Source organism: Coptis chinensis, chromosome 6, assembly GCF_015680905.1.
Source record: "Coptis chinensis isolate HL-2020 chromosome 6, ASM1568090v1, whole genome shotgun sequence".
Taxonomy (NCBI): domain Eukaryota; kingdom Viridiplantae; phylum Streptophyta; class Magnoliopsida; order Ranunculales; family Ranunculaceae; genus Coptis; species Coptis chinensis.
Window position 1 is genome coordinate 98,579,909 of NC_141461.1, and position 27,810 is coordinate 98,607,718.

The 27,810-nt window shown below is 33.7% G+C and overlaps 3 protein-coding genes and 1 long non-coding RNA gene across 4 annotated transcripts; all 4 read right to left on the reverse strand.

Annotated features, from left to right (window-relative positions):
* Positions 1-5,383: 5,383 nt before the first annotated feature.
* Positions 5,384-10,474, reverse strand: PRPL11 (plastid ribosomal protein l11). The gene is made up of 4 exons (XM_086564789.1): positions 10,178-10,474; positions 9,409-9,581; positions 9,143-9,206; positions 5,384-5,768 (listed from the first exon to the last, which is right to left on the reverse strand). The coding sequence occupies exons 1-4, from the start codon at positions 10,428-10,430 to the stop codon at positions 5,572-5,574; spliced, it is 687 nt and encodes a 228-aa protein (XP_086420915.1). The 5' UTR covers positions 10,431-10,474; the 3' UTR covers positions 5,384-5,571.
* Positions 10,475-15,537: 5,063 nt separating this feature from the next.
* LOC147496003 (NDR1/HIN1-like protein 1) lies at positions 15,538-16,463 on the reverse strand. Its single transcript, XM_086567093.1, has one exon. The coding sequence runs from the start codon at positions 16,254-16,256 to the stop codon at positions 15,624-15,626; it is 633 nt and encodes a 210-aa protein (XP_086423219.1). The 5' UTR covers positions 16,257-16,463; the 3' UTR covers positions 15,538-15,623.
* A 2,020-nt stretch (positions 16,464-18,483) lies between these two features.
* Positions 18,484-19,475, reverse strand: LOC147496004 (NDR1/HIN1-like protein 12). Its single transcript, XM_086564790.1, has one exon. It carries the CDS (start codon positions 19,288-19,290, stop codon positions 18,694-18,696), a length of 597 nt encoding a protein of 198 aa, XP_086420916.1. The 5' UTR covers positions 19,291-19,475; the 3' UTR covers positions 18,484-18,693.
* A 6,556-nt stretch (positions 19,476-26,031) lies between these two features.
* LOC147496005 (uncharacterized) lies at positions 26,032-26,459 on the reverse strand. Its single transcript, XR_015198702.1, has 3 exons — positions 26,392-26,459; positions 26,224-26,291; positions 26,032-26,075 (listed from the first exon to the last, which is right to left on the reverse strand). It is a non-coding gene; the product is annotated as an uncharacterized LOC147496005 (long non-coding RNA).
* Between the last annotated feature and the right edge of the window lie 1,351 nt (positions 26,460-27,810).

Here is a 27,810-nt window from a genome sequence, read left to right on the forward strand (position 1 = left end):
GTGTATTTGCATGAAATTAGTGAATGTATCACAAATTTTTCAAGATTATTACATTAAAAAGTTGATTATTTTTTTAGAAGTTTTCAATTATTTATGTTGTATTGTTTGTTGGTATAGAAGTTTAATAAGAGATTGAAACTCAAAGTTTCTAGAAAACAAAAATGAAGAAGACAAATAGATCGAAGAAGTTGGAAACTAAAGATCAAAGACAGTTAAGTGTCAAGAGAGAGACAAACAAAATAAACGGAACAAAGAAGTCATAAATGAAGCAATGGACAGAGATTGGTCAAGATAGAACATTGAGTATCTGCTTTTAGTAATAGGAAATGTTTGAGGCAGTGTTTAAGACAATGTTGTAATGTTTGAGATAATATTTCAGTTTGTTGAATGTTATTTTTTTTTAAGGATAAATACTTTTTTCATTTAATAGTGAAACAAATGTTTGTGAATTGGTTATACATGCATACATGTCTATGCATGTATATAGGTTTTATATAAGTACAATGTAGAAAAAAAAAAACACACACACACACATGCAAACTGATAGTATGCATGTGATGGTTTAGTACATAAATTTGGTCTTTGATGTGTATATTATGTGTATCACGTATATTATGGTGTGTGCATGTTGGTATACACATGTAATGCATGCCACAGATGCATAGTGGTGGTGTTTGCATGTATATCAGACTACTACTCCCAAATCCCAACTTAAAAATATCATTGACGATAACAATGTTAAAATTTAGATAAATCACACAATTGATTAACATAAGATTTGAAGATTTGAAGAGGAAATTCAATTGCTTGTCGAAATCGACCCAATTATTCTTCAATTAATAATAATATATAATTGAAAAATGAAAAAATAGATTGCAAAGTAAGAAGATTGTTTGTCATATATGAGAGAATAAGATGTTTTCTCATATCTTAAATCATTAATCACAACACACAAATCAGCTAGCTCAAAGATAGAAATAACTAGATCTAAAAAAAAAATTTACAGTCTAGTTGAAGTTTTTTTTTTTGCTAGATGAAGAAAAAGGTAGATGATTTCTCATATCTTAAATAATTAATCACAACACACTAATCAACTGGCTCAAAGATGGAAATAATAAAAGTTTCTAATTGGAATTAGTTTTTTTTTTTTTTTTTTTTTTTTTTAGATGGTAAATAAGGTAGATGATTTCTCATATCTTAAATCACTAATCACAAGACACTAATCAACTCGTTCAAAGATGGAAACAACTAGATCGATCTCAAACAAGTTTCTAATTGGAGTTTTTTTTTTTTTTAGATAGAGAAGAATATCAGAGTTGGTATTAAACAAAAATAACTTGCTGACGTCAACCTGAAAATATCATAGAACTGAAATTATTAATAATAACAATCTATTTTTGTCTTAAAACTGAAAGTATTGTTCACCCATTACTATAACCGAAATTACTAGCCAAATTATATTTATGGGCTTAATTTAATTTTGTGGATAGCTAAATATATTAGGCCCAATTTTAACATTGTGAAAGCTAGAGCAGACTCAAGTGCTCAACCACTTAATGGGCTTGGAAGAGCCTACTTGATCGAAAGAAAATTAGCAGAGTATATACAGAAGTTAGCCTAGCTCAGTTCGTTAACTCCTAAACTTTAAGGCACCCAAATGGAGAGATGTAAATTATATTCACATCTGGAAAGACAATTGGAACTAGGGGTGTCAACGGTTCGGTTCTTAGTGTTGTAAGAATCAAGAACCATTTAATTTTACGGTTTTGGTTTTTATGGGTCTTAAAATTGTGAAACTATACGCATAACCATTGGTTTCTAGCGGGTATTTTTGGTTCCGATTCTTAATTTCGGTTCTTAAGATATTCACTATTTACACACATTTTTTATTGATTTTATTAAAAACTATGTACTAAAAACACAAAAATATCACACGAACGAATCACTTTTTAAATATTGATATAAATAATTATGTCATTTAATAATAAGTTAAATAAAACCATATATATATTTAAGATTCTAAGCTTTATTTTTATATTATTTATAACATTAAATACTATGAAAACTACATATTACACTAATAAATAAAATTTAGTAATATATAAATGAAGTTTTGACTTTTATATTCTTTATTTTGATATTTTTTATATTAAAAATACAATAACGTTTGGTTTCGATCCGGTTCCGGTCTAGTTTTTTTCTTTAAAAAACTATTCGGTTTTGGTTCTATATGATCCGGTTTTTTTAGTACCCATTTTTAAACGATTCCTAAAAATAGGAACCGGAATCATGATTTTTTCTACGCACCCATCAACACCCTTAATTGGACCTCATTAGTCACTGCACCCCAAACATCACCCAAAGATTTAGACAAGTTTGGCTCCCTATACCGGGTATAGAGATGAGATCTCTATAACCGTTGTGAATATCAAGCCACCTATCTACTTCAACCATAGTTCGGGATTTCGGAATTCTCGGAATTCCGATAAATCCAAAAACTGAAATCCATTAAATTTCGACCCTATTATATTCGGAATTTCGGAAATTTCGACTTTATATTAGAAATTCCGTTTTTTTGGAAAACCGGAATTCCGCTTCCGGGGTTCCGTTCGGAATCACGAACTATGACTTCAACACACCCAATTAACTCGTTCAGTGTCATTTTTTATTAGCATTTTCCCCTCTTAATTTTTTATTAACTAGTATGGTGCACGTACAAAAGCACATGTTTTAGTGCATGTGAGAGTTACACGCGTAGCAAAAAATGTTCAGACAACTATAAAAAATAGCCGACCCTTATTTCCTTTTATACCCTTACAATACGATATATATTACATTTGACAAAAGCATCCAATGAAATTTAATAATTTAGATAGAGACAAAAATGTTTTAAAAAAGTGACCCAGGGACTCTGCTTTGGTTTTGACGAAGCACATGTTTACTATCAAGGACAAACCAGCCAAAAAAAAAACTCTCTGTACCACATTTTTTTTTTTTAATTAATCAAGAACCAGATGAAAGGTCAAGTATATGCTTGACGTGAAATAAAAAATGGCTAAAATAGATGAAATGTCAAGTATATTCCTGATGCAAAATAATAAACGGCCGGCCTAATCGAAATTTGTGTATATAGCATGTTTGGATATGAACAATCACTGTTCATACTTCAACACGAGTTATGAACAATCAATGTTTGTATGAACAATCAATAATCATTGTTCATACCTTAATATGAACTATGAAAAATTATTATTCACATCTATTTGAGATATAAACTCATACTTCAACAGGAGTTATGAACAATCATTGGTTATACCTCAACATAATGTATGATTAGTAAGAACACCTACTGTAGTATGAACAATCATTGTTCATACATCAATATAGTATATGAGGTATATTCATCTATTTGGATATGAATAATCACCAAATTTCTCTGCTTTATAAATATAACACATAGGGATGAAACTGGTATTTAAAAAAGCATAAAAAGGTCGGGCCAACTTATTTTGTCCTTGAGAGTTATTAAAATTGAAATAGTGGGTTTGTGGGTTACTTAGTGTTGGAATTTTTCCTTGTGAGTTAAAAAAAAAAATTGTGTCCTCTAGAATTGTTTTGGCTCGAAATTGAGTCTCTAGACTATTTTCTTGTTAACTTAAATTAGTGAAAATATAAAATAAAAATAGTAAAAATAAAGGAAATTGACAGAGTTAATAGGGGTGTCAAAGTGGACAGGTGGCTTGATATTTACAACGGTTATAGAGTTATCATCTCTGTACCCCGTTATAGAGAAGCTAGACTTATTCAAAACACATTTAGATATTTAATTGTTTAATCAACATATTTGTCTTGGGATTGCCTGAGACTCCTAAACTAAACAGTTAAAATTGGTTTTCGTAACTAATCAGTCGAAAAGCGATATGCGATTAATCACTTAATCGGTGATTTAATAAGTTATATCAGATGTATATATTTGACACTTTCAAAATATATAATAGAATAATTATATCAAATATTTCTAAATAGTTATCCGAAATACAACAAAAATATCAAATTCTCATAATCACATCTAACTAACTCAATTTTGGAGTACTACATAGATGTAAAACACAAAAATGAAGTTAAATATTTAAAGGAATAAAGGGAGAGAGAAACGATATATATTAGAGAGACAATACAATAATTTGTATATTTAACTTTCGTTAATGAGAGAAAAATAAGTAAACTCTTAGCTTTGTGTATTGATTAGGTTCTAATATTATTAATATGGTTTAAAAATCCAATTAGTTAATTTTACGTTTTTTTTGTGGGAAACCGATATTTTTAGTAATTTTTTTTCTCAGTTTAGCAAGAAATCTGTGATCTCGGCCGATTAATCAGTCAATTTAGTAATTAAATTGGTTTGGTGAGAAAATTTTAAAAATCGGGAAAAACTAATCGGTTTACAAGCAATACACGATTAATCGGATGAGATCACTGATATTGACAGAATAGCTCCTGAACTGAAGGACGTCCTGGAAGGCCTTGGGAATACTTTATCTGAAGAACAACACGCCCAACAAATTTAGCCCAAATAGCACTGATGGAGAGATTTTGCTGATCAGTACAAAAACTTGAAACCAGCATGAACCATAGCAACTAAACTTGCCCTCGCGTTTATAGAGAAGGAAACCTACGGTAGCTCGAACAAATTTGCGGGAAGCTCTACAAATCTCTCTATAGAGCATGTAATAGACCACCACTTAGTATTGCTAATCTAGTTTTCAATGATATAACTGTTGTATGTTCTTTCTGCAGTGTTTATAATAAATAAAGCAAATGGCAGTTACCCAAAAAACTAAATTTGCCCTCATTTGTTGGCACCATAGCCGTCTTTAATTGAAATACTTCGACTACACTCATATAAAATTCACCATGGAATGTGCTTTCTCACTTGAACGAAGCAGATCGAAACTGATAAATATGAGAATTAACTTTCCTGCATTCCCCCATGTTCAGTGGTGTTGCCTAAATAATGATGGAGCTAGCAGGGGATATCATGTCCCATCTGGTGGAAGAATTATCAGCAATCATATGTGCCAGATGATTTGTACTCGTAGCTATTTTTTTGTGGTCATACTAATAATAATCTAGCAGAAGCCATGCGAAAATTGTATGTTGCCGTCAAACAGGGAAATGAGACGCTTGTCATCCACACCGACTCAAGGGATTATCAAGCAAGGACCGATAACGGAGGCAAAGGCTAAAATGTGCGAAATTGGAGCAATGGAATGCAGGCGCTTAACAACTTTTCAGAAGTCAGAATCACTAAAATTTTCCGAGAAGTAAATGAACTTAGTCAGATTGTATGGGCTGATGCCATTCGTAAGTCTAAGGATGTGTAAAATCTCTATTAATTAACTACTGGAGGTTGCTTTTGTGTCTATATATGATCACCAAATCAAAGATGTGTCCCTTTGTTACAAAATTGAAGGTAAAACCAAGCAGTCGTCTCTTTCAATCATGAATGGTACTAGATTAAGAATTATGGAAATACAAGAGAACAACAAGAATCATACAGTTTACAGTTACCTACTTTTTGGGTTCAAGCACTGGTGGGTCAACGACAATGCCCATATTAGCAGCAGTTCCGGCTATGATTCTCATTGCAGATTCAATACTGGTACAATTCAAATCCGGAAGCTTTTCAGCTGCAATAGTTCGTACTTGGTCATTAGTGACAGTTCCCACTTTCTCTAACTTGGGGTCCTTTGAACCTTTCTCCACTCCTACACACACCCAATCTGAAGTCAGCAATGTAATTAATCATGCAAAAACATAGCAGAAATTATTACACGCGTAAATACAGTCATCCAAAATTCTATATTTGAATACGCCTACATCTCAACACTGAAGACTAAGGAGCTGAATTAGGCTGGTAAGAGTAAGAACATTAACAGACCCAAAGGAATTCGCACAGCATGACTCATGATATCATGGCTACAATGCACTCTTTACTTTCATTAGTACAAACATGCTACAGAAACCAGTGACATTCAGGGTAATAAGAAGCTGCCTTGAAAATATAAACACGAGTTTCTAACATAATAAGTAGACTTTATTGCCTTTTTCAAGATGTACCAGGCCGAATCTATTGCATACAAACATGATGCTACTATAGGAAGCTGAATGCAGCTCAGTAATGATTTTATAAGCCGCGTTAAGCTAAAATGATATTAGAAGTTACTTTTCCTTTGCAATATACAAATAATACTACACTACCCAATCTTCATTCCTGAACTCAGACACTCAAGATTGCAAGTGATTTAGATGTTGCTGTTGAACTGCTTCTTCCGATCACGTTTTGTCACTACAATTTATACATGTTTTTATTATGTAGCCGAAACAGGTGAGGTGCACTATATATATATATATTCCCTGTCCTTTACGTGATTTATCAGATGTTACTTGCGCTGTAAATCAACAGTTTCATGTTTTAGAAAGATGCTTTCATGTTCATGAAAGATGTGCTTATATCAACAAATCACACAGAGTTCGAGTAATTACGAACTCAAACAACTCCCTGCAATATAAGCAGTTAGTTTTTACAGTGTGCACTATATTAATAAACTGAAACAGATATACTTTCCAGAAAATGATGGAGAGAAAGGACAAAAATAAAACATAAATAATATGAGAAGACAATGGAAAAAATCACTTCATTCCAACAATGCTTAGCAAGGAGAGTTTTTGGCGTGGCCAGTGCACTTGGGTGTCTCCCTTTCTCTGTTACCTCTTTAGAGGATTTACCTGAATTAGATAGTCCTAGTAAGCATCTCATTCCATATATATTTGGAAGTTTTTACACCTTGTCTTGCTAAAAGTACTTTTTTCACTTGAAGAAGCATGCCTAATTGCAACTAATAATTTGGGGTCATCCCTAACTAACCCCAAACAATATCCACTCTGCAACAGAAACAAGATTATGTCATGATGTAACCTTGTTAGCTTCACTCAATGACCTACAATTTCATGCTCCTCGCACATCTCCTCCTCAGTTCTAACCCTCACAAAGCCATCTTATTTGTTTCTCAGGAGAGATTTGAGTTTAGCTAGAATGACATTAGTACTAAAATGACAACTATTTAGCCTAGGAATTGAGGATGAAGGTGATCAATTTAGGATGCTTTCAAGAAAATCTGATAATTTCACCTAGCGGCCAGCATGGGCACCTTGAGGCAGCCAATAAACTTCCAAGACCATAAAATGCCAACCATGGAGGTAAACTCAAATCCTTAAATCAACCACTAAAAACAAAAGAGTCAAAACTCCAGAAGACAAAGAAGACTTTAAAAGCATGGAATCAGAAAAAGACAAACAAAAAGAAAAGGCAAAGGTACAAGCCACTGCAACAAGTCACATTTTCATGCCACTAGAAGCCAAGACAAGTCTCATGCCGCTACAAAACTCATTCTCAATGGTGGAATCCAATTTGGATTTGAGGAGAGCTTGTTTATGGAGTGGTGTAGAAACCCCATTACTTTAGAACTTTGGAATCAGCTTGGCGAGTCATTACTCATAGATAATATAGTCAACCGAGCACTTGGATCTTAGTCTCTTGTCAATGACCTATTAGCAGTTATGCACAGCCTACATTCAGCTCCTGAGAATGGTCTAGACTCTAGACATGGAGGGAATGACTACTCAACGATGAGGGTTTTCTCCATAAAAAAAAACTGAAAAATAAAATGAAAAAAAATTGTATATAAAATTACAGTAAATATATTGTTGTGCAGTAGGCATAACTAGAGTAATTGACGAGACAAATTAGTATGTTCACTTGGTTTCACAAGTAAAGAGAGTGATTTCAACTCAATTATCTATCTAAGGGGAGGGATATTATACCACCAAAAAATGACACACGCTTGTGGGCACAACTGAAGAAGAGTTGAGAGCTGACTCTCTATGGGGATGATATCCTTGTTATGAAGGTCAATTGGTGTTTACTAATCAAGCAAATCCAGCAGCGAAGTAATAATATTTAGAAGAAACTCAAATGTACAAAGGTGTTCCAAGTATGTAGTATAGATATATTACTAGAATGTGAACTTCAAAATTTTTACCTGGGGCACGTGCCCCATTCCCTGGTATCGTGGCTTTGCCAATGCATTGAAGGCTAAACTAGGGGAAGGATGAAGCCTCCATGCTTAGTGCATCCTAAACATCTGCTCCTGTTTGTTATACTCTTCTAAAGGTAGCTCTTAGCAGCCAAGACCATGGGAAAGACACAGAGTTGATCATGAGTCTGCAAAGAAACATCTAGAAATAACCATGTTTATGCTTCTCTCCTTATTTTCCCTTTGTTCTACTCTAACCAGTGCTTCTAAACAAAAGAGATAAGGTTAGAGCCATGTTTGTAGTGTTCCTTGAGAACTTATATTATTGCATATGGATAAATGTCTTTATTTGACAAATACACTATAGGAGAGTTTTTTTTTACCACAAAAAGCCATGGCAAAATTTGGGATTAGATCACACAACATTTTTTGTAAAAGGACCATGGATCAACCATACACCCAACTACCACACAAGCAAAATAAAAAAAATAATTTGTAAAATTCAAAAAGTACATTGAAAACCTCCTAAAGAATAAGAAAGACCACAGGTTCTGACTCATTGAATATCTACAAACTTCAACTGTATGTTCTAAAGATTACAGCCTGGACAGGCAATGCTCCCAATTTCTCTAGAACACAAGTTAATTCTCACCAACACTCTAACCCAAAAAAAAACCTTTTCTTTTTGTTGGAAAACAATGACAACCCCCACTCAGAACCTTCTCAGTGTTTACGTATTCTTCTCTGAAATCACGTTGGATTGCTAAACAAACCCGCATAGATATAAGCCAAATTGCCACTATGCAAAGAATCCTAATAAAAAGTGAATCAGTATTGACCACAAACCAAATCTGAAATTTCCCTTAAAGAATTCATGAAGTTTATAGAGTATCTGCTTTACAATGAATTAATACTTAAAAAAGAAAGTGAAGCTTCAAGGAAAGTACAGTTGTAGAGAAGAAACAAATCCAAACTGGAGACAACCTATGCATAGGGAAAAAAACATAAGAAGATGTGAACTGAACGAAAGAAAGAAAAGAAAGTACCAGCAGCCTTAAGTAGCAAAACCGATGCAGGAGGAGTCTTCAGTATGAAGGTAAAGCTTTTGTCCTGTGAATGAAGGTGGATCGTCTTATAAGGTATTCAAAATAAAAATAAATAGAAAATCGCAAACATTCAAATTAGAAGAAAAACAACCAAAAGGACAGAACATCAAGACAACAAGTTAAGGTCTCTACAACTTGATGCAAGTACAGTAAGCAAACATAAAACAAATGAAGATTATCTCATTTCAGTAAAGCAATTCACTCACATCATATACAGTAATTTCTACAGGAATCACATAACCGGCTTTGTCAGCAGTCCTTGTATTGTAATCCTTACAAAAAGCCATGATATTAACACCCTTGGAACCAAGGGCTGGCCCAACTGGTGGGGCAGGAGTGGCCTTTCCTGCCTCCAGAGCAAGCTTTATCATTCCAATTACTGCACATTATAAATAGAAAGGTTAAACAGAAAGAAACAAAAAAGATCACAGAGTGAATTAATAGTAGCATATAGCAAGGTTCACAACTTCGACAAAACAAGCATTATGTAATCCAATTTCCTCACATTTTGAGTCCATAAAAGCAAGTAGAACCACAAATTTGAACAAATAAATGAACTGCTTGTAAACATGAAGAAACACTTATCACTTCAGTTAACTCAACAACAAAGAAACCATATGGTAACTAAACAAAAGCCAAAAGCTGTCAAGCTAGTATAGTGTAATGTTAGAGATTTTAGTCTAACTAGCTCAAACTCAATATCAACAAATTAACACGAATAAAACACCACCAATTTGACAAAATGCAAAATTTAAAACTTCAACCAAGAAAAATTTCAACTCCAACACTCATTTTGACAAGTTCTCACACCCATTATAACAAAACTCATAGTGTTCATATAAAAACTGAACAAGAAACCATATTTAATAAAACTAACCAACAAATACATAAAGCAGCACATCATTTACTCATTGCACAAAACTAAAAACCAAAAAATACATACAATTATGTGAAAAATGAGGAAAATAAGTATACCCTTCTTAGTTTTTCCAGACGCTTTAGGAGGAGCCATAGCTTTAACAACAAGAGTCCTTCTTGGAGTTGAAAAAGAAGATGAATGTTTCTGGTTAAGAAAGTGACGAGAAGAATGTGTGTTTGAAGACAAGTTAAGTGAAGAAGAAGAAGAAGAATGAAAGAAAGTGGTGGAAAGCTTAGCATTGTTCGAAGAAGAAGAAGAAGAAGAAGAGTAATGAGTGAGAGGGAGATGATAAGTGCAGAGAGAAGCCATTTTTTTTTTGAGAAATGAGAGCAAGGCTCAAAATGAAGAAGAGATAAACTTCTTCGTTTTCTATATGGACCTTTTTTAGCGCCAACTAGATTAGTGGGTAGTTTTGATTTTGGGCCGTACTGTTATGGATACCCAAATACTTAAAAGCCCATACTTAGCAGTGGAGGCGTGAGCGGATAATTGAGGAGATTTACTTTGAAGGAGCCTACCCGCTTCAAGCGTGGATAGAGCCCTTCTATTTGATCACCACGTAGTAACCATGTATAACTTTCTCAATAAATACCATCTGAAATCAAAATTAAGTCATTTCTCTCTCTTTCTCCCTATTTTTTATTATCTATATTTAATACCAAAACCTTTTTTTTTTTTGCTTTCGATAACCAATCCGAAGACTTCATCACCATCTCATCAGTCATCACTATCTACTATCTGTTATTCTCTTCACCCATTTTACATAATCATACGTCTCAACCCATACTTAGAAAGTGAATATTGTGTGTTATATTCATTAAATAAATAAATACAATTTCAAAGTAAACTCAATTTCTAATTTTCTATTGCCAACAAAAAGAGTGGTAAGATGAAAGAGTCAGGATACGTGTTTCTTAAATGATAATTAACATACTTTTTCTTACTCATCACAACATAAGAATTACACATGAGAGATTTAAAATTAATCAAGTTTATTCTTACTCAAGCAAGAAACTTAGCGAAATTATTAATTGCCGTATGAATGATTTTACAACCCAATAAATAATACAATCCACCATCTGCAATCTGCATCCTCAACAATGGATTGAGCATTACCACTAACTGACTAATTGAGAAGGAACTAATCGAATTCAAGTCCTCTCATCATCTCTTGATTTTTAAATTTGCAATAGCATTTTCAAATCTACAAAATAATAAAGATTGGGTTATAACAAATGTGTTTTAGCTTTAATCTTTCAATCAAATTCTTCTTGTATATTGTTGTTCAAGGTAATTTGTGAAACACAGTTATTTTGAGAAATTGAGAGAAATAAATTATTAAATGTTTCCTTAAAAAATCAGGAAATAGAGATAAAAGTTTAATAAAGGAATAAAAAGGGAAAAGAGAGATTTTTTTTTAGTAATAGAGAGAAAAGAGGTTAGTTTAAAGTTTAGACAGGTGTTGCCTGTTAAGTCATTTATTAAGAAAGTAATAAATGAGTGCTACGTGGTAATCAAATAGAATGGCTCTATCCACGCTTGAAGTGGGTAGGCTCCTTCAAAGTAAATCCCGTGTGTGTGATCTTCTTATACAATTTGTTGTGTTCACACTAAAATTCATGTACTATGATGCTTGGAGTAGCCAAATTAAGATGTGGACCTACTTCCAGCATAGATTGCTGATCATGTGTGCCAAGAGGCAAGAGATGTGATTACCGTGATCAACATTTTTGTTGTGTTTGGGTCGTGGAATTCCTTTTTTCATAGAAAGCTCAGCCTTACTTTTTAACTTTACTTCTACCTAAGTGTAAGGGAGTGATATCCTCCTTCAAGAATATCAGGCGCGTACTCAACATGATGGAAATACCACACCGACCTATAGAATTAGATCGCGTCCCAAAGCTAAGAGAATGTTCGAACAGTTCGCGTCAGCACGCAAACTAGGCTATAACGTAACTCAGCTTATCTTCTAAAAACAATCATGAACAGAGATGCACATGTACAAATCAACGCCACCATCTTATCGCTACCACCCGGACTAATAATCCACATCATCACAGCAGACCTATAAAGACAAGATTTTCGCGCCTCCTTAATCGAGACCCTCATTTGTGATACACTTTACACGGGTGGGCGAGGATTCACTCTCAACATCTATAAATACCCTCCTATGAACTATATAATGGACTTTCTTCTCTCTCTCCCGAATCGAGAGCAAGATACGTAAGCAGTTCACTCCTAAGCCGAACTCGGTCCCAACAATAGCCCTTTCCAGTTCCCATCCAACCGTATTTGTAAAGGAAAGCTGAATCACGCCTTTACAACGGCTATATCTCAACTTGGAAGGGTGAACACAAAAAGAAGCAACATCTTGAAACTATAAAAAGAGGTGACAAAGGTAGCACCCTTTCCTTATTGCTCCAAGGCAATACATAGACGAAAAATTGCAAAAGCAAGCACGCGATACAGCTCATTGGAAACCCTTAATTTGCTTAGTCTCTCTCTCACCCCAACAAAGACTACATTAAAACTTATATTCATAATTCCATATATATTTCAAAAGCTCTGCACTTTATCCTCATTTTGTATATAAATTTTAACCAAATCTACTTATAATCAAAATTTTCATTAAACATGATGTATTAACAGCAGATACCACATATGCATGGGGGTAAAAAAAGGAAATCATATATCTGGCAAGGTTGCAATCTGTGTTTTCAAACATTTTGAACACACCCTAGCGACATTTTGAACACAACACTCAACAAGAAGGTCTTGCCCATCCCTGGCGACACGAACATCTTGTGGCAGCATCTCCTTAATAATCTTAAACATAGTCACTGCCCAGAAATAACAAACACACATGAATATCACCTCACAAATTATAGCCGAAATAAACATAATGTCACATCAAATATTGCACCCTTATTGGTCTGATGTATTTCTTATAAGATGCATATAAGAGTCGCAATAAGTGTCACCGCCGGCAATACTCATCACTTTTGCTTCTAGGTTATCGAAAATTTGAACATCATGATATTCAAATTTATTGAGTCCAGTTCATACGGGATTTACTTTGAAGGAGCCTACCCGCTTCAAGTGTGGATAGAGCCATTCTATTTGATTACCACGTAGCACTCATTTATTACTTTCTTAATAAATGACTTAACAGGCAACACCTGTCTAAACTTTAAACTAACCTCTTTTCTCTCTGTTACAAAAAAAAAAAAAAAAAAATCTCTCTTTTCCCTTTTTATTCCTTTATTAAACTTTTATCTCTATTTCCTGATTTTTTTAAGAAAACATTTAATAATTTATTTCTCTCAATTTCTCAAAATACCTGTGTTTCACAAATTAACTTGAACAACAATATACAAGAAGAATTTGATTGAAAGATTAAAGCTAAAACACATTTGTTATAACCCAATCTTTATTATTTTGTGGATTTGAAAATGCTATTGCAAATTTAAAAATCAAGAGATGATGAGAGGACTTGAATTCGATTAGTTCCTTCTCAATTAGTCAGTTAGTGGTAATGCTCAATCCATTGTTGAGGATGCAGATTGCAGATGGTGGATTGTATTATTTATTGGGTTGTAAAATCATTCATATGACAATTAATAATTTCGCTAAGTTTCTTGCCTGAGTAAGAATAAACTTGATTAATTTTAAATCTCTCATGTGTAATTCTTATGTTGTGATGAGTAAGAAAAAGTATGTTAATTATCATTTAAGAAATACTTATCCTGACTCTTTCATCTTACCACTCTTTTTGTTGGCAATAGAAATTGAGTTTACTTTGAAATTGTATTTATTTATTTAATGAATATAACACACAATATTCACTTTCTAAGTATGGGTTGAGACGTATGATTATGTAAAATGGGTGAAGAGAATAACAGATAGTAGATAGTGATGACTGATGAGATGGTGATGAAGTCTTCGGATTGGTTATCGAAAGCAAAAAAAAAAAGAGGTTTTGGTATTAAATATAGATAATAAAAAATAGGGAGAAAGAGAGAGAAATGACTTAATTTTGATTTCAGATGGTATTTATTGAGAAAGTTATACATGGGTGCTACGTGGTGATCAAATAGAAGGGCTCTATCCACACTTGAAGCGGGTAGGCTCCTTCAAAGTAAATCTCAATTGGAAGTGCATGGAGAGTGGAGGTGGAGAGGGAGAGGGAGAGAGAGGAGTTACTGACGAAGAGAAGAGATGAGGACGAAAGAAACCAACCAAATGACATTTTGGCCACATACCCCCTTCTGCCCAAAACGTTCGCTCTGCTCACTTGATTATCTTGCACGGCAGCACAGAAGCCTGAAATCCAACTGTAGCAATTTTGACTGTGTCGTACTTGTGATTCTTGGAGGCGCCTTGAGGAGTTGAGGTCGATGTGTGGATTAGTGGTTGAGCTAAGGTATTTTTTGGTAACAAGGACACAAGGTAAATAAACACTTGAGAAATGAATTTAGCTGCATCACTTGCTAGCTTGTAAAAGAAAAGAGAATAGATAGACTTTGTCGCGTGAATGCGCAACAGAGTAGTAGTAATGGCACTCACCAAGTTACTATAATTCACCTCGAGTAACAAATTCGTACAATAATGTCATTATCACCATTGTACGTAGCAAGAAATCAGGTCAGGCTTCTAAGCATACCAAAAGTCCAACATTTTGTTCCTTTTAGTTGGATTGCGACTCTAAGCACACTTTTATTTGATCACCTCAGACCAGAATTGAATCTTGTCTTGCTCAACACTATACAAGTATAATTGACATCATATCTAAGGCTACATCAAAGTGCCGTATGTGTCTCATAGAAACATATTATCGTAAAAAAAGGGTCTAATAGAAGCACTAGAACTAATTACCGATGAAGACAGTATTCTCGGACAATGCAATTGAAAGTCCATAATGGTTTATCCCTGTAGGCGGCATGTATGAACCGATCAAAAAGGTTCCAGGCAGCTTCTAGTGGAGTGATAAGTTGATAACTGATAACTGATAATCATGAGCTCTAACCAACGTAAGTGCAAGCTCATGCAGACCGACCAGGCCAAAATTCTCTTGTTCACGATATATATGGGATGAAACACATATACATGCAAGATACTCGTTTAATTTGTCAGTGTGTGCCATGTTTTAAGTATACTTCAATAAATAAGTCACCACATGATGTTACACTCAGCTTCAATGAACTAGCTAGTTGTGACTTGTAACAGAGAATTGAGGTAGAAAATTTTGCATAAAATTGGACAAACCGATGCCCAATCTCAACTTGAATCACCTATGAAAATAAAAAATTGAGAGAGATGAAAAGTGCAACTTTATTTTTTCAACTTATCATCAATGTTTCTTGACAATTTAATTTGTCATTAACTTTCCAAGCGGAGAAACAGAGAGATGAAGATTGAAGAATATCTCTTTACAAAGATAAAACCACTTTCTGTAACAAGAAACAAAATTTCATAAAAAAAAATGAATCATTCAAATTAAACTCAAATGTCAACAGTGCACTCTGGGGCTCCAAGCAAAGGGACTTGACCAACAACCCCTTCCTTCAAACCTACAGTCACATCACATTTCACGCATAGAGCATGTTTAGTCGTAATAGCAACAGCTTTATATTTCACTCTCCCCGTGAATATTAACCTAAACGGCACCACTCCATTAGCTTGATCCATCACTAGACCATTAGCCACTTCCACCGAAACCGGCATAATTCCCCCTCCAATAATAGGCGAAAAGCCCACAGTAGTCTTAGTTTCTTGAAACAAAAAAGGAAACATCACAGTTGGAGTAATTTGCTGATTTCTATATGTTACGTATGCCGACAAAGGATCATAGTAGATCCCTACATATTTGTTAGGATTCCTAGTAACAACCGTGAACTGCATTTTGGCGGACATCATCATTGGAGTTGTCGTGTTGTCGGTGTTGAGTTCATAGATAGCCACGCCTTCTACCATGAAGTGTGGTTTATGAGGACGGAATACAAGATATCCTGCAAGAGCTGCTGCACCAACTAAGACTAGTAAAATGACTACGTAGATAATCCTAAGCCTATTATTGGGTGCCGTGTCTTTCGTTTGGGGGACCTCTGCTGTTGGGGTTGGGGGTTCATCAGCCATAATGGATTATATACGAAGTTCAAATTGATAAGAAGTGATTTTATAAATTCTAGGTAGGTTGATCAGAGGTGACAAACCATTTGACCTAGGCTTATATAGATTTATATATCCAATATAGCTTACACTTCAAATAGAAATAAAATCCAATATATCCTAAACTTTCCTAGTCTAGAAAATAATTAAACTATAAACTTTCCATACATCATATATTTGATATTATTTGACAAGAGATTTATTGATATAGTCAAATCTTCTTAATTATCCATTTTGACAATGATTCCGTGCTCCTAATCACATCATATACTTCATCAGTTTCCCTCAAGCTCGTAGATAGTGATTGAAAATCAGTGGTCAGCTTGCACAATATCGCAACTCCCAATGGAGCAAGAAAATATGTAGATATATTGGATTTTTTTTTGCTAAAGGATAATTGATTAATAAAAGACACCTTTGTAGATATATTGGACAAGAAATAGCTCAATCTAAGTTCACTTGCGGCTCAAGCATATTGCATTGGATGTCCTTACTTGGTCTCAATGTGGCTCCGATCCTTTTTGGACTAATTGGTAATGGTCGAAAGTTAATTGGCTTGATTAATAATCCGACAACAAGAAATGATATGTTTTTACAGAATACGTACGATTATGGGTGAAGGAGTATGTAAGGAGTTTGTGGGGCGTTGAGGCCGCCGTTCCGAAGATGACAACTTAGTACCTAAGACCCTAGCTCTTTATAGAATTATAGTACACCGTACCTCCGGCCACTTTCAATTTCAAGAGGTCTCAAGTTCCAGGCTCCCAGCATCTTGGAATGCCCATCGTATCGTTTAGGGAATTGTTGGTTTGAGCAGGCGAATGTCGCAGCTCATTCTAGTAACCTTAGTTTAATTTGAAGTCCCGACCTAGTGGGACTTCAAATCTCATTGGATGACAGCATAATTTTGGTGTTGAAATAGTTCGGAGATGCCTTCTAAAATATATTGCTGGACCAGGAACAACACTAGAATAATGAGTAATGATCGAATCAGGTACCCTCATCCACATCCAATTCCATTGGATTTGGTACAAGATCAGATGCCATGCCCATTCTTTATTAGTTGGGATAGATTCCCAACTCTACACCATCCAATAAATTGACCATATTTAACCAACTCAAAGGAAGATTGAACTGATGATGGTTGACTGTTAATTACTTAGAAATTTATAACAGAACATAGGAAACCTATAAAGACATCAATATGATGAGATCTATGTCAATAGTGGTGCGATCTTGTGTGGTAAGAACCTAACACACAATACACACCATAGACATAAGTTGGATTAGTCTAATTTTTAATGATTCAGTGTCATGTAAAAAAACAAATCTTCATGACATTTAAGACCGATCAAATTTCAGTTTAACACCGTACCACTAAAAAATTTCCAAAAGAAAGGCGAGTCAAATGTGTCGGTGAGTGACGGTTTTGCTTTGTAATAAAGAGGATAAAAGTAGGGTGTGGCACTGAAAGTTCTATGCACAGAAATTCTCAATCCTTATCATAATTTGTCATGGCCAAGTCATTTTGCTCCATCTCCTTTAGATGGATTGCGACACTACATTCGTGCACTAATTTAGAACATTTGTTTTAATCACTTTAGAGTTTAGACCATAACTGAATCTGCCAATCAGGTTGTATTGAACACTGCACAATTATATTGACACCGAAGTGATGTATCATGTATGTGTGCTGTGTTTAATAGAAACATTAGAACTTACCAATAACGACAGTTTTCTTACCATGAAAAGTCCATGAAGCATGATTTTTATCTCTTTAGGCGTTCGTGATTCGTGAACCGATCAAATTAAAAAATGAATGAATAATCCAAGCAGTTTCTGGTGGAGTAATAACTGATAAGCATGAGCTCTAACCAACGTGCAAGCTCATGCAGGCTATGCCAAAAATCTCTTGTTCACGTTACATATGGGATGAAACACATCCAAGAGACTAGTTTGTCAGTGTGTGGCTGTGCGCCATGTTTTAAGAACTGAAAGAGATAAGTCAAAAGATGATGTAGAAGCTACACTCACTGACTCACTCATACTAAATAGAACTCAAATAGTTGTCAGTTCTCATACTACATGAACAGATAATTCACTTTGAACAGCAGAGAAATAAATTACAGAATTTTGCATAAATTTGTTTGCCCAATTTGCATAAAAAATTGTCTGTGAGAGAGAGATAGAGAGATGAAAGTGTAACTAACTCCTTTTCTTTATTAAACTGATGATCAATGTTTCTGGACACAATAATTTATCTCTGATCAGCCTTAATTTGTTCAAGGAGAGGGAGAGAGAAAAAGAGCAACTCTTTTCCAAAGCTAAAGCCACTTTTGTATCACAAGAAACAAAAATTCAAGAAAAGATATAAAGAAGGGAGTACTAAAAAACCTTACAAAACTCAAATATCGACATTGCAGTCTGGGGATCCAAGCAAAGGCACTTGACCAACAAAGCCTTTCTTCAGTCCCACCATCACATCACATTTCACAAACACTCCATAACGTTTAGTCTTAATAGCACCAGCTTTATATTTCAGTCTTCCCATCAACACCAACCTCAATCCTACCACTCCATAAGCTTGATCCATCACTAAACCATTACAAACCTCCATTGAAACCGGCACAAACCCGCCTCCAATTATAGGCGACAAGGCCACTGTAGTCTTAGTTTCTTGATACAAAGGTGGTAACATCACTGCTGGAGTAATTTGTTGATTCCTATATGATACATATGCCGATAAATGATCATAGTATATCGATACACGCTTGTTAGGATTTCTAGTAACAACGGTGAACTGCATGGTGGTGGAAATCATGGTTGGAGTGGTCGTGTTGAGGTCATAAATAGCGGCACCTACTACCGTGAAGTGAGGTTTATGAGGACGGTATACTAGCCATACTATAAGAGCTGTTACACCAGCTAGGAGAAGGAAAATGACTATGAATGTATACACAAACCTACGCATATCATTGGGTGCCATGCCTTTGTTGGTCATGGTAGTGTGGAGGTGCTCTTCTTGTTTAGGTTCTTCAGCTAAAAAAATGGTTTTATGGTTTATATATAAGGAAACTAAAGAGGAGAAAAATTAAAGGCTAGGAAAAAAAAGAGTATTGTGTGAGTCAGTGAGTGTGAGAGTAAGGAAAGGTGTTGGGGGAAAAGAAGAGGGGGTGGTGGGCATGGCAAATGAGTGTGATAAAAGCTGAAGAAGAATCTTTGAGACATTTGGATGAAATTTTAGGGAAAGAAAAAATAAATGGGCTTTTCGCAAAGTTGTTTCTTTTTTGTATGTTTGTGGAATTGTTGAAAGGGTTGTTATACCCTCTATTTTTTTGGTAGCCAAATGGTGTATATACCTTGGAAACGTACATATTAAGGCCCACAGACTAAATGTTTGGTCCTATAAAATTTGAAAAAGCAGCCCAGAGGAAAAGCAGCACATTAGAAAGCTTATGCATTACTCTAAACAAAAACGAAAAAGAAAAAGTTTGGTATATGGGTATTTCCACTTATGACTTGATTATTTATTGTCATTAATTCAGCCAGGCAGCCAGCATTACTGTCAAGAGTAGATCTAATCAAAGGTCAATCCTCAGTGGATAAGAACTAATTCAAATTTAAGCCACTGTACTGGTAATGACAATGGGATTGAGTTACTAATAAAAGTCATTCCAATACATAAGCTAATGGATCTTGCCCTATTGGTCCATAAACATAAACGCAATATAATGCATTTCAGGTACTATTTTTAACGAAATGCGATATATTCTCTGTTTTTTGTTCAATTTCTACTTAAAAATTTGTCGTAATTGTTCAATTGCAAAACATTCTTGGTAATTGGGATATTTTTTGGACCATAAACCTCACCTATATAAATTGGCAAAATAATACCCATAGTACATACGCATTGCCCCCGTTTTCATCAGGGAATGGATGAAAAAGTTTATTTTCCTTTTATTGGTGGACAAAGTACATTTTGCCAAATTAACGCGTGGAACAAGAAATATGTTGGGTTTGGGCTTGAGCTTGGGCTTGATTTTATTTGTTTCCCAAGATTTAGTTGGGCTTAAGCCCAATGATTAGAAGAGTAGGGCATATATATATATACTCACAATTTTCTTCGATTTCAGCAGCAACTCTTTAATTTGCGTGAACACTGTATCATAAGAAAGAAGTTCAATGAAGGTGCAATCTGTACATGTACATTAAGGCAATTTTCACACATATTAGTTAATTATGAAATTTCAATAACAAAAGGCAAATTCATCCATTGCTTCGAGTATGACCTATTACAGAAATTCATATGGAAGGGAGCACCAACCCTGCCATGAAAGGAGAAAATTGCCTTATTGCCTTCTTGGTAATTTGGTTGACCAGTAGTTTTTGGCTCATGCATCTGCTGGTTAAGTTTTTTTGTCTTTTTTGAACAAAGTTATGGGGTTACGCCACCCAGTGTACTCAAGGCGCGCGCCTAGGCGCACTTTTAGTGTCTCGCCTTGACCAAGGCTCGAGAGATAACATAAGGCGTGCGTTTTTTGTGTTTTTTTGCACTTTTTGTCGAGGTGCGAGGCGCACAAGGCGCGCGCCTTATCAACTTTTATAATTTTTTCGTTTTTTTTATAATTTTTGCTATACGTGATACATTTACACTCGATCCAATTATTGTATGATATAAGAAATTGTACAAATTTAGTAAGTTTTATTGTGGAGTACACTTTAAACTTAATTTTGACTAGTTTTTGTTAAGTTGTATGGATTGAGAGAATACACAAAGATAGATTAAATTTTAAATGAAGTTTTAAGGGATTCTAAAATTGAATCACGTGTTCTATTTTATGAAGAACTCATTTGGCTCAATTCGATCGGTTCATTATTTTAGTTTATTGAAGTTTAGCTAGATTGTATTAAGAGATACGAGTTTTATTTTGTTCTTTACTTATTATTTAAGATTTTTCTTTTAAATAACTACAATGGTTTTATGTTTACAATCACATAAAATTAATTTTAAAGTTTGGCTAAGCAAATCAGTGATAATTCATGTCATATTTAATATTTATTTTATTTTTTATTTGATATATCTATTTTTTTTATTACTATGCGCCTCACTTCAATCAGGTGCACGCCACGCCTCGCGCCTTACACCTAAGGCACAAGAGGGTGTTGCGCCTTAGGTGCGCTTTAACACCTTTACTACACTGAGGCCACCCCTATCTGCATTAGAAATAAATTCTTACATAGATAGCTCCATATGCATCCTCTTTTACAAAAGAGTCAAGATTGGCATCCAAAGGAGGAGGAAGACACAAAACAAGGAAATGTTTCTCAAACTTAGAAATGTAGTATAACAACCCCAATTTTTAAACAACATAAATTATATTATTTGAATTGAAAATAATTATTATATTATGAAATCTAGTTTGTTCTAGAATTTGTTTGGCTGTTGTTGATTTTTCAAAATTATTTTTAGTTGAATTATTTGTTAGAACTTGTGTGGGTATTTTAGAATCATTTTTTTGTGCTTGAAAACATTGTTAAAATGTACCCATTCATATATGTCATGGACCTTGGGTGTTTTTAGACTCATTTGAGGCCCATAGGTTAACTTAAATAGACTTAAAACATTGAATAAACAATACTTGCAAATTTCCTTTGTAAAAATTTTATTATTCAAAAACAAAACCCTAGCCTCCATTAAAAAAAATATTTTTTATTGAAAAAAAAAAAAAAAAAAAAAAAAAAAAAAAGAAGAAAAGAAGAAAAGGAATTGGTATTCTTTTGAAATTCATTTCAAGTGATTCATATTTTTATCAAAATATATATATATTCATATATATATATATATATATTTTATATATATATATATATATATATATATATATATATATATATATATATATATATATATATATATATTGTTTGCTTCATAAATGCTTCATTATCATTTTATAAAAGTTTCATATTTCATTATGAACGTTTGCTATTTGTTTTGAAATTTTAATTGTGGTTTGGAACGATGATATGTTTAATTTGCAGAATTCTACATAATTACTGAGTTGTGACTTGAATTCGACTAATTAGATGATGTAACTAGTTTTTCGACAGAACTAAACAATTTTAGTTCTCTGAATCGTCTTTCATTTCCAATTGGCCTTGTCTGATTCCAGTTTATATTCTATTTTATGTGAATTTTACAAGAAAGTATGTCAGAAAATTGAATAACATAATTTAAGTTGTTAGGTCTGTTCCATCACATAGTTTAGGGTACATACTAAACAAATTAGTGTTTAAGAATTTTTGTATTGAAATGGATTTTCTGTCTAATTTTCAAAATAGTATAATTGATTCAAAACTTTAATTATATGAATTCTCTAGAATTTTTAGAATGGACAAAGGTCAAACTGTCCTAACCAATTTCTCATGCATAGAACAATATACGTAACTTATTAGTATAGGTTTTAGTTGTACAAGAAAAATAAAAATATAATGATCATGCAATTTGTATCGTATTAATATTTCAAATAAATGTGTATTGATTGGAGGAGTAATTATTTTATTTGTCAAAAGAGTTCTATTACATGTATTGGAATAATAGTTGCATGCATAATTGTTTGATGAATATTGTATGTATAGAGTGTATATTGGTAACTAAAGATTTGGCAAACTGTCACACCCCAAATATAAAATTCCAAGAATCTCATATAACAGTACTCATCATTCTCACTATCCAAAATAACTCACAACATAAATACCACTTACATTCCACTTATTGAATGTACATATAATAACCTAATTAAATATGACTTTGATATACCTTATTACCTTTAAGCCAACACGTCGTCTTAGGGTAGGATATTTACGTCGTCTCTACATAAAAGATTAATATATCCTACCCTAAGACATTTAAGACATTTAAGTCTAATTGATATTTACGTCGTCTTAGGGTAGGATATCAGCAGTCAAATTTCCATTCATAATCAAACCTCATTTAAGACATTTAAGTCTAATTGATATAACCTGGTTCGTTCCGCATATTCGGAAAATACCACTTATCATAATACCTATATCAAAGGTAGTCATTCACATGATATCATTACGTCATAAAGTTTCTGCGTGCATAACCATAGATCTTAGGCTATCACAAGTCATTAATATTTTCGTAATAACATATCAAGTTATAGTCATTTCGCAATCACATAAATGATCACCAGTATTCACTAATATTATTCACAATCACACTTCACATCCATAACATCACACAAATTCACATACTTTTAGTTCATTAAATTCCATAATGTATCTTGTTTATTAATCACTTATTTATTGACCTCGCCTTTAATTCCTACTCCACGATTTGCATTTCACACATTTGCCAAATCACACATACCCGTGTGCCTCTCTCACACCGAGTACCACTACAAGACATATGTCCCAAGAGGGGATATCGCCTCTAGGAACATATTTACATCTTGCAAACTCGTAACTTGTGAGTCACAACCATCTCTGGGCTTTCCATGCGCATAATCACAGCCTCTTATATGCATTTAATATCTCAGGTCATTTATGGCACATTCAATGAATATCTTGGGTCATTCCCACCACATATATTCAAGGAATACCCATCATAACACTAACAGGTCATTCATGGCACATTCAATGAATACCTTGGGTTATTCCAGCCACATTCAAAGAATACCCATCATAACACTACCAGGTCATTCATGACACATTCAATGAATACCTTGGGTCATTCCCGCTACATTCAAGGAATACTCATCATAACACTAATAGGTCATCATTCATGACACATTCAATGAATACCTTCCTATCACATGACATCTCAAGTCATAGTATATCATTACCAAATTCTGAGGTGTGGAGAGTTCTAAAGGTGTGGTCGACTCGTTGAAAATATTATTCTCAACTCACTTATCATTGTACTAGCATTAATCATGCACAACTATTGATCACACGTGTAGAAAGTTATTTTCACTCATCAATGCAAATCAATTATGCATTTAAATATCATTGAACATAACACGAATGGTCATCAATCAAATACAATTCAAACAGTCACAATCACGTATACAATTAAATACTAACATTATACATATATAGTTATCACAAAAACTAATATATAATATATAATATAGTGGTTGCACTTTTACTCAAAGCTGCCTATGTATCCAAATATTTCAAGATTGGAATCAAGCCTTCATAGTTCTTATCAGCCACATAGTCAAAGTCAAAGTCCATCAGTTCCAATATATATAATTGTATAATGCCACGCCAAATCTTTAGCTACCAATATACGCTATATACATACAATATTCATCAAACTATTATGCATGCATGCAACTCTTATTCCAATACATGTAATAGAACTCTTTAGACAAATAAAATAATTACTCCTCCAATCAATACACATTTATTTGAAATATTAATACGATACAAATTGCATGATCATTATATTTTTTTCTTGTACAATTAAAACCTACACTAATAAGTTACATATATTGTTCTATGCATGAGAAATTGGTTAGGACAGTTTGACCTTTGTCCATTCTAAAAATTCTAGAGAATTCATATAATCAAAGTTTTGAATCAATTATACCATTTTGAAAATTAGACAGAAAATCCATTTCAATACAAAAATTCTTAAACACTAATTTGTTTAGTATGTAACCTAAACTATGTGATGGAACAGACCAAACAACTTAAATTTTGCTATTCAATTTTCTGATGTACTTTCTTGTAAAATTCACATCAAATAGAATAGAAGCTGGAATCAGTCAAGACCAATTGGAAATGAAAGATAATTCAGAGAACTAAAATTGTTTAGTTCTATCGAAAAACTAGTTATATTATCTAATTAGTTGAATTCAAGTCACAAGTCAGTACTTGTGCAAAATTCTGCAAACATATCATCGTTCCAAACGACAATTAAAATTAAATTTCAAAACAAATAGCAAACGTTCATAATTAAATATGGAACTTTTATAAAATTATAATGAAGCATTTATGAAGCAAAGAAGATAAAAATCACAAAAAAAAAAACGATTTATATATATATTTTGATAAAAATATGTTTACTCACCTGAAATTGAATTTGCAAAAGAACACCCATGCTTCCTTTTCTCCAATCATTTTTTTTTTCAATCAAAAATATTCTTTTTAATGGAGGCTAGGGTTTTGTTTTTGAATAATAAGATTTTTACAGAGGAAATTCGCATGTATTGTTTATTCTAGGGCTGCAGACGGATAGTTTCGGATTCGGATATGCCTACATCCGAATCCGAATCCGAAATTTATTACTAACATCCGAATCCGAATCCGAATCCGACCGGATGTGTAAAATAATGTCCGAATCCGATATCCGATATCCGAATCGGATATCGGATAATATCCGATCCGATCACTAAACATGGGCTTTTGGGCTTTCGTATTTCGATGGGCTTATCACCTGGTACCAAAATCATGTTCTAAATTAACCTATTAAAAACTGCAGCAGTACCTTATTCATCAAAATCAACCTATTAAACACTAAATTAACATTAACATAGCAGTTCCTGTTAAACAAACTTCAAGTCTTCAACAATTCAACCTCTTAATTAAGAAAATACTTCTAACTTAAGAAAATACCCTCATAACCTATTACAAACATAAAAATCTATTACAAACTAGAGATCATCTCTATTACATAACATAGAAATCTAGTCCCTGCCCATACAACACTTTTCGCATCCAAAAGACCAAAACGGTTCCAATCAATTAACACATTAACACCTGCATAGAGGTAAAATCACAACCAACTCATTTAGAGATTATATTTGAAAAGAAATAATTAAATACTTCACTTTAAAGAAACATATGTATCACTAATTACTTAAAAAGTAGACAAGATATAAATTAACCTTACTAGTCTTATTCTTACCTTGTTTCATAGTGTCGAGACTAAAAGTTGTTCTATCACAAGTCAAGCATCCAAGCCAACAATCGGTACTAATGCATAAATGAATTAAGATATAAATAAAGTTAGACATGATGTAATTCTTGAATATATATATATATTCTTAAACAAAGTTCAAGAGAAGGAAATTACCATTAAGTTTAGGCAACCAATCCTTCAAACATACCAACGCCTCCACAGAATCAACACCTAATGATGAACGAGTCGGTAATTATTCTACCACCGAACTAAATGCAGATTCTGAAGCAACACTTTTACCAGAACCTAGAAGATCACGTGCCATCCTTGCTAATATAGGAAACTTCGACCATTGTTTTTCCACCAAATCAATATGTCACAACCTTTCCCATTAGCATCAAATGGGAATAAATCTTCTTCTAGATACTTCTCAACTCTGTTTTTGGAACTTTTGAACTTTCGAACGTTGTTTCGCGGAAATTTTGGAAACCTTCATCCATCTTAGAACTCCCTTGGTCACCAAAATGAATTCAACAAACTAGAAGATGATCCGACATCAACCATAGAAGAATCGGACATTGCATACATGGTGTACAACTCATTCAAAGAATTTTTCACATCTTCTTCTTGTGTAGACTCCTTACCATAAATCATAGTAAAGGCATACTCAATAAACTCCATCTTATAACAAGGATCAAGTATAACACGTAAACTCATCAATAAATTACATTCACTCCAATATTTATCAAATTTTTCTTTCATAGCCTTTGCCATATCAATGGATATAATAAAAATCGAGTCTAACCACTCAAGAATATCATGATGAATATCATAAACATATTTAAAATGCAAATTTGCAGTTGGGTATTGGGCCGGAGAAATGAAGTGTAGCATCATTGAAAACTTTCAAACACTCACAAATTTTAGTTCCCATTTCCCACTCTTCGAGAGAAGGTAAATGCTTATAGTCGGAAGCTAACTCCTCGCCAAACGCCAAAGGCTCTACGACTCGGATGGCACTACAGAGCATGTCATAAGTAGAGTTCCATCTTGTAGGAACATCCATAGAAACCCCTTTCCCAGTTAACCTTATGCGAGCTAATGCATTCAAAAACTTTTCATGCCTACTCTGAGAATTCTTGCCATACCTAGCACTCTCTCGAATCTTAACAATAAAAGGAGCAATCACATTCAATCCATCTTGCACAATAAGATTTAAAATATGGGCACTACATCTTATATGAAACAAACTACCATCAAGACATAAAACCCCTTTCCTCTTAAGCCAATCCTTGAGCTCCACTACCATAGTATTATTGTTAGAAGCATTATCAACGGTTATAGCAAATAACTTTCTATCAACATTCCATGCCAACGCTTGAGCCTTAATAACCTCACTAAGAACAACACCACTATGTGGTGTAGGAACAGTAAGATAAGCAATGATTTTTTTTTGCAACACCCACTCATCATCAATATAATGACAAGTAACACAACAATAACCAATATTTTGATAGTCAGGGGTCCACATATCAGTTGTAAAACTAACTTTTGATGGCAACTTATCAAAAAAATCTTGTAACTCAGTTCTTG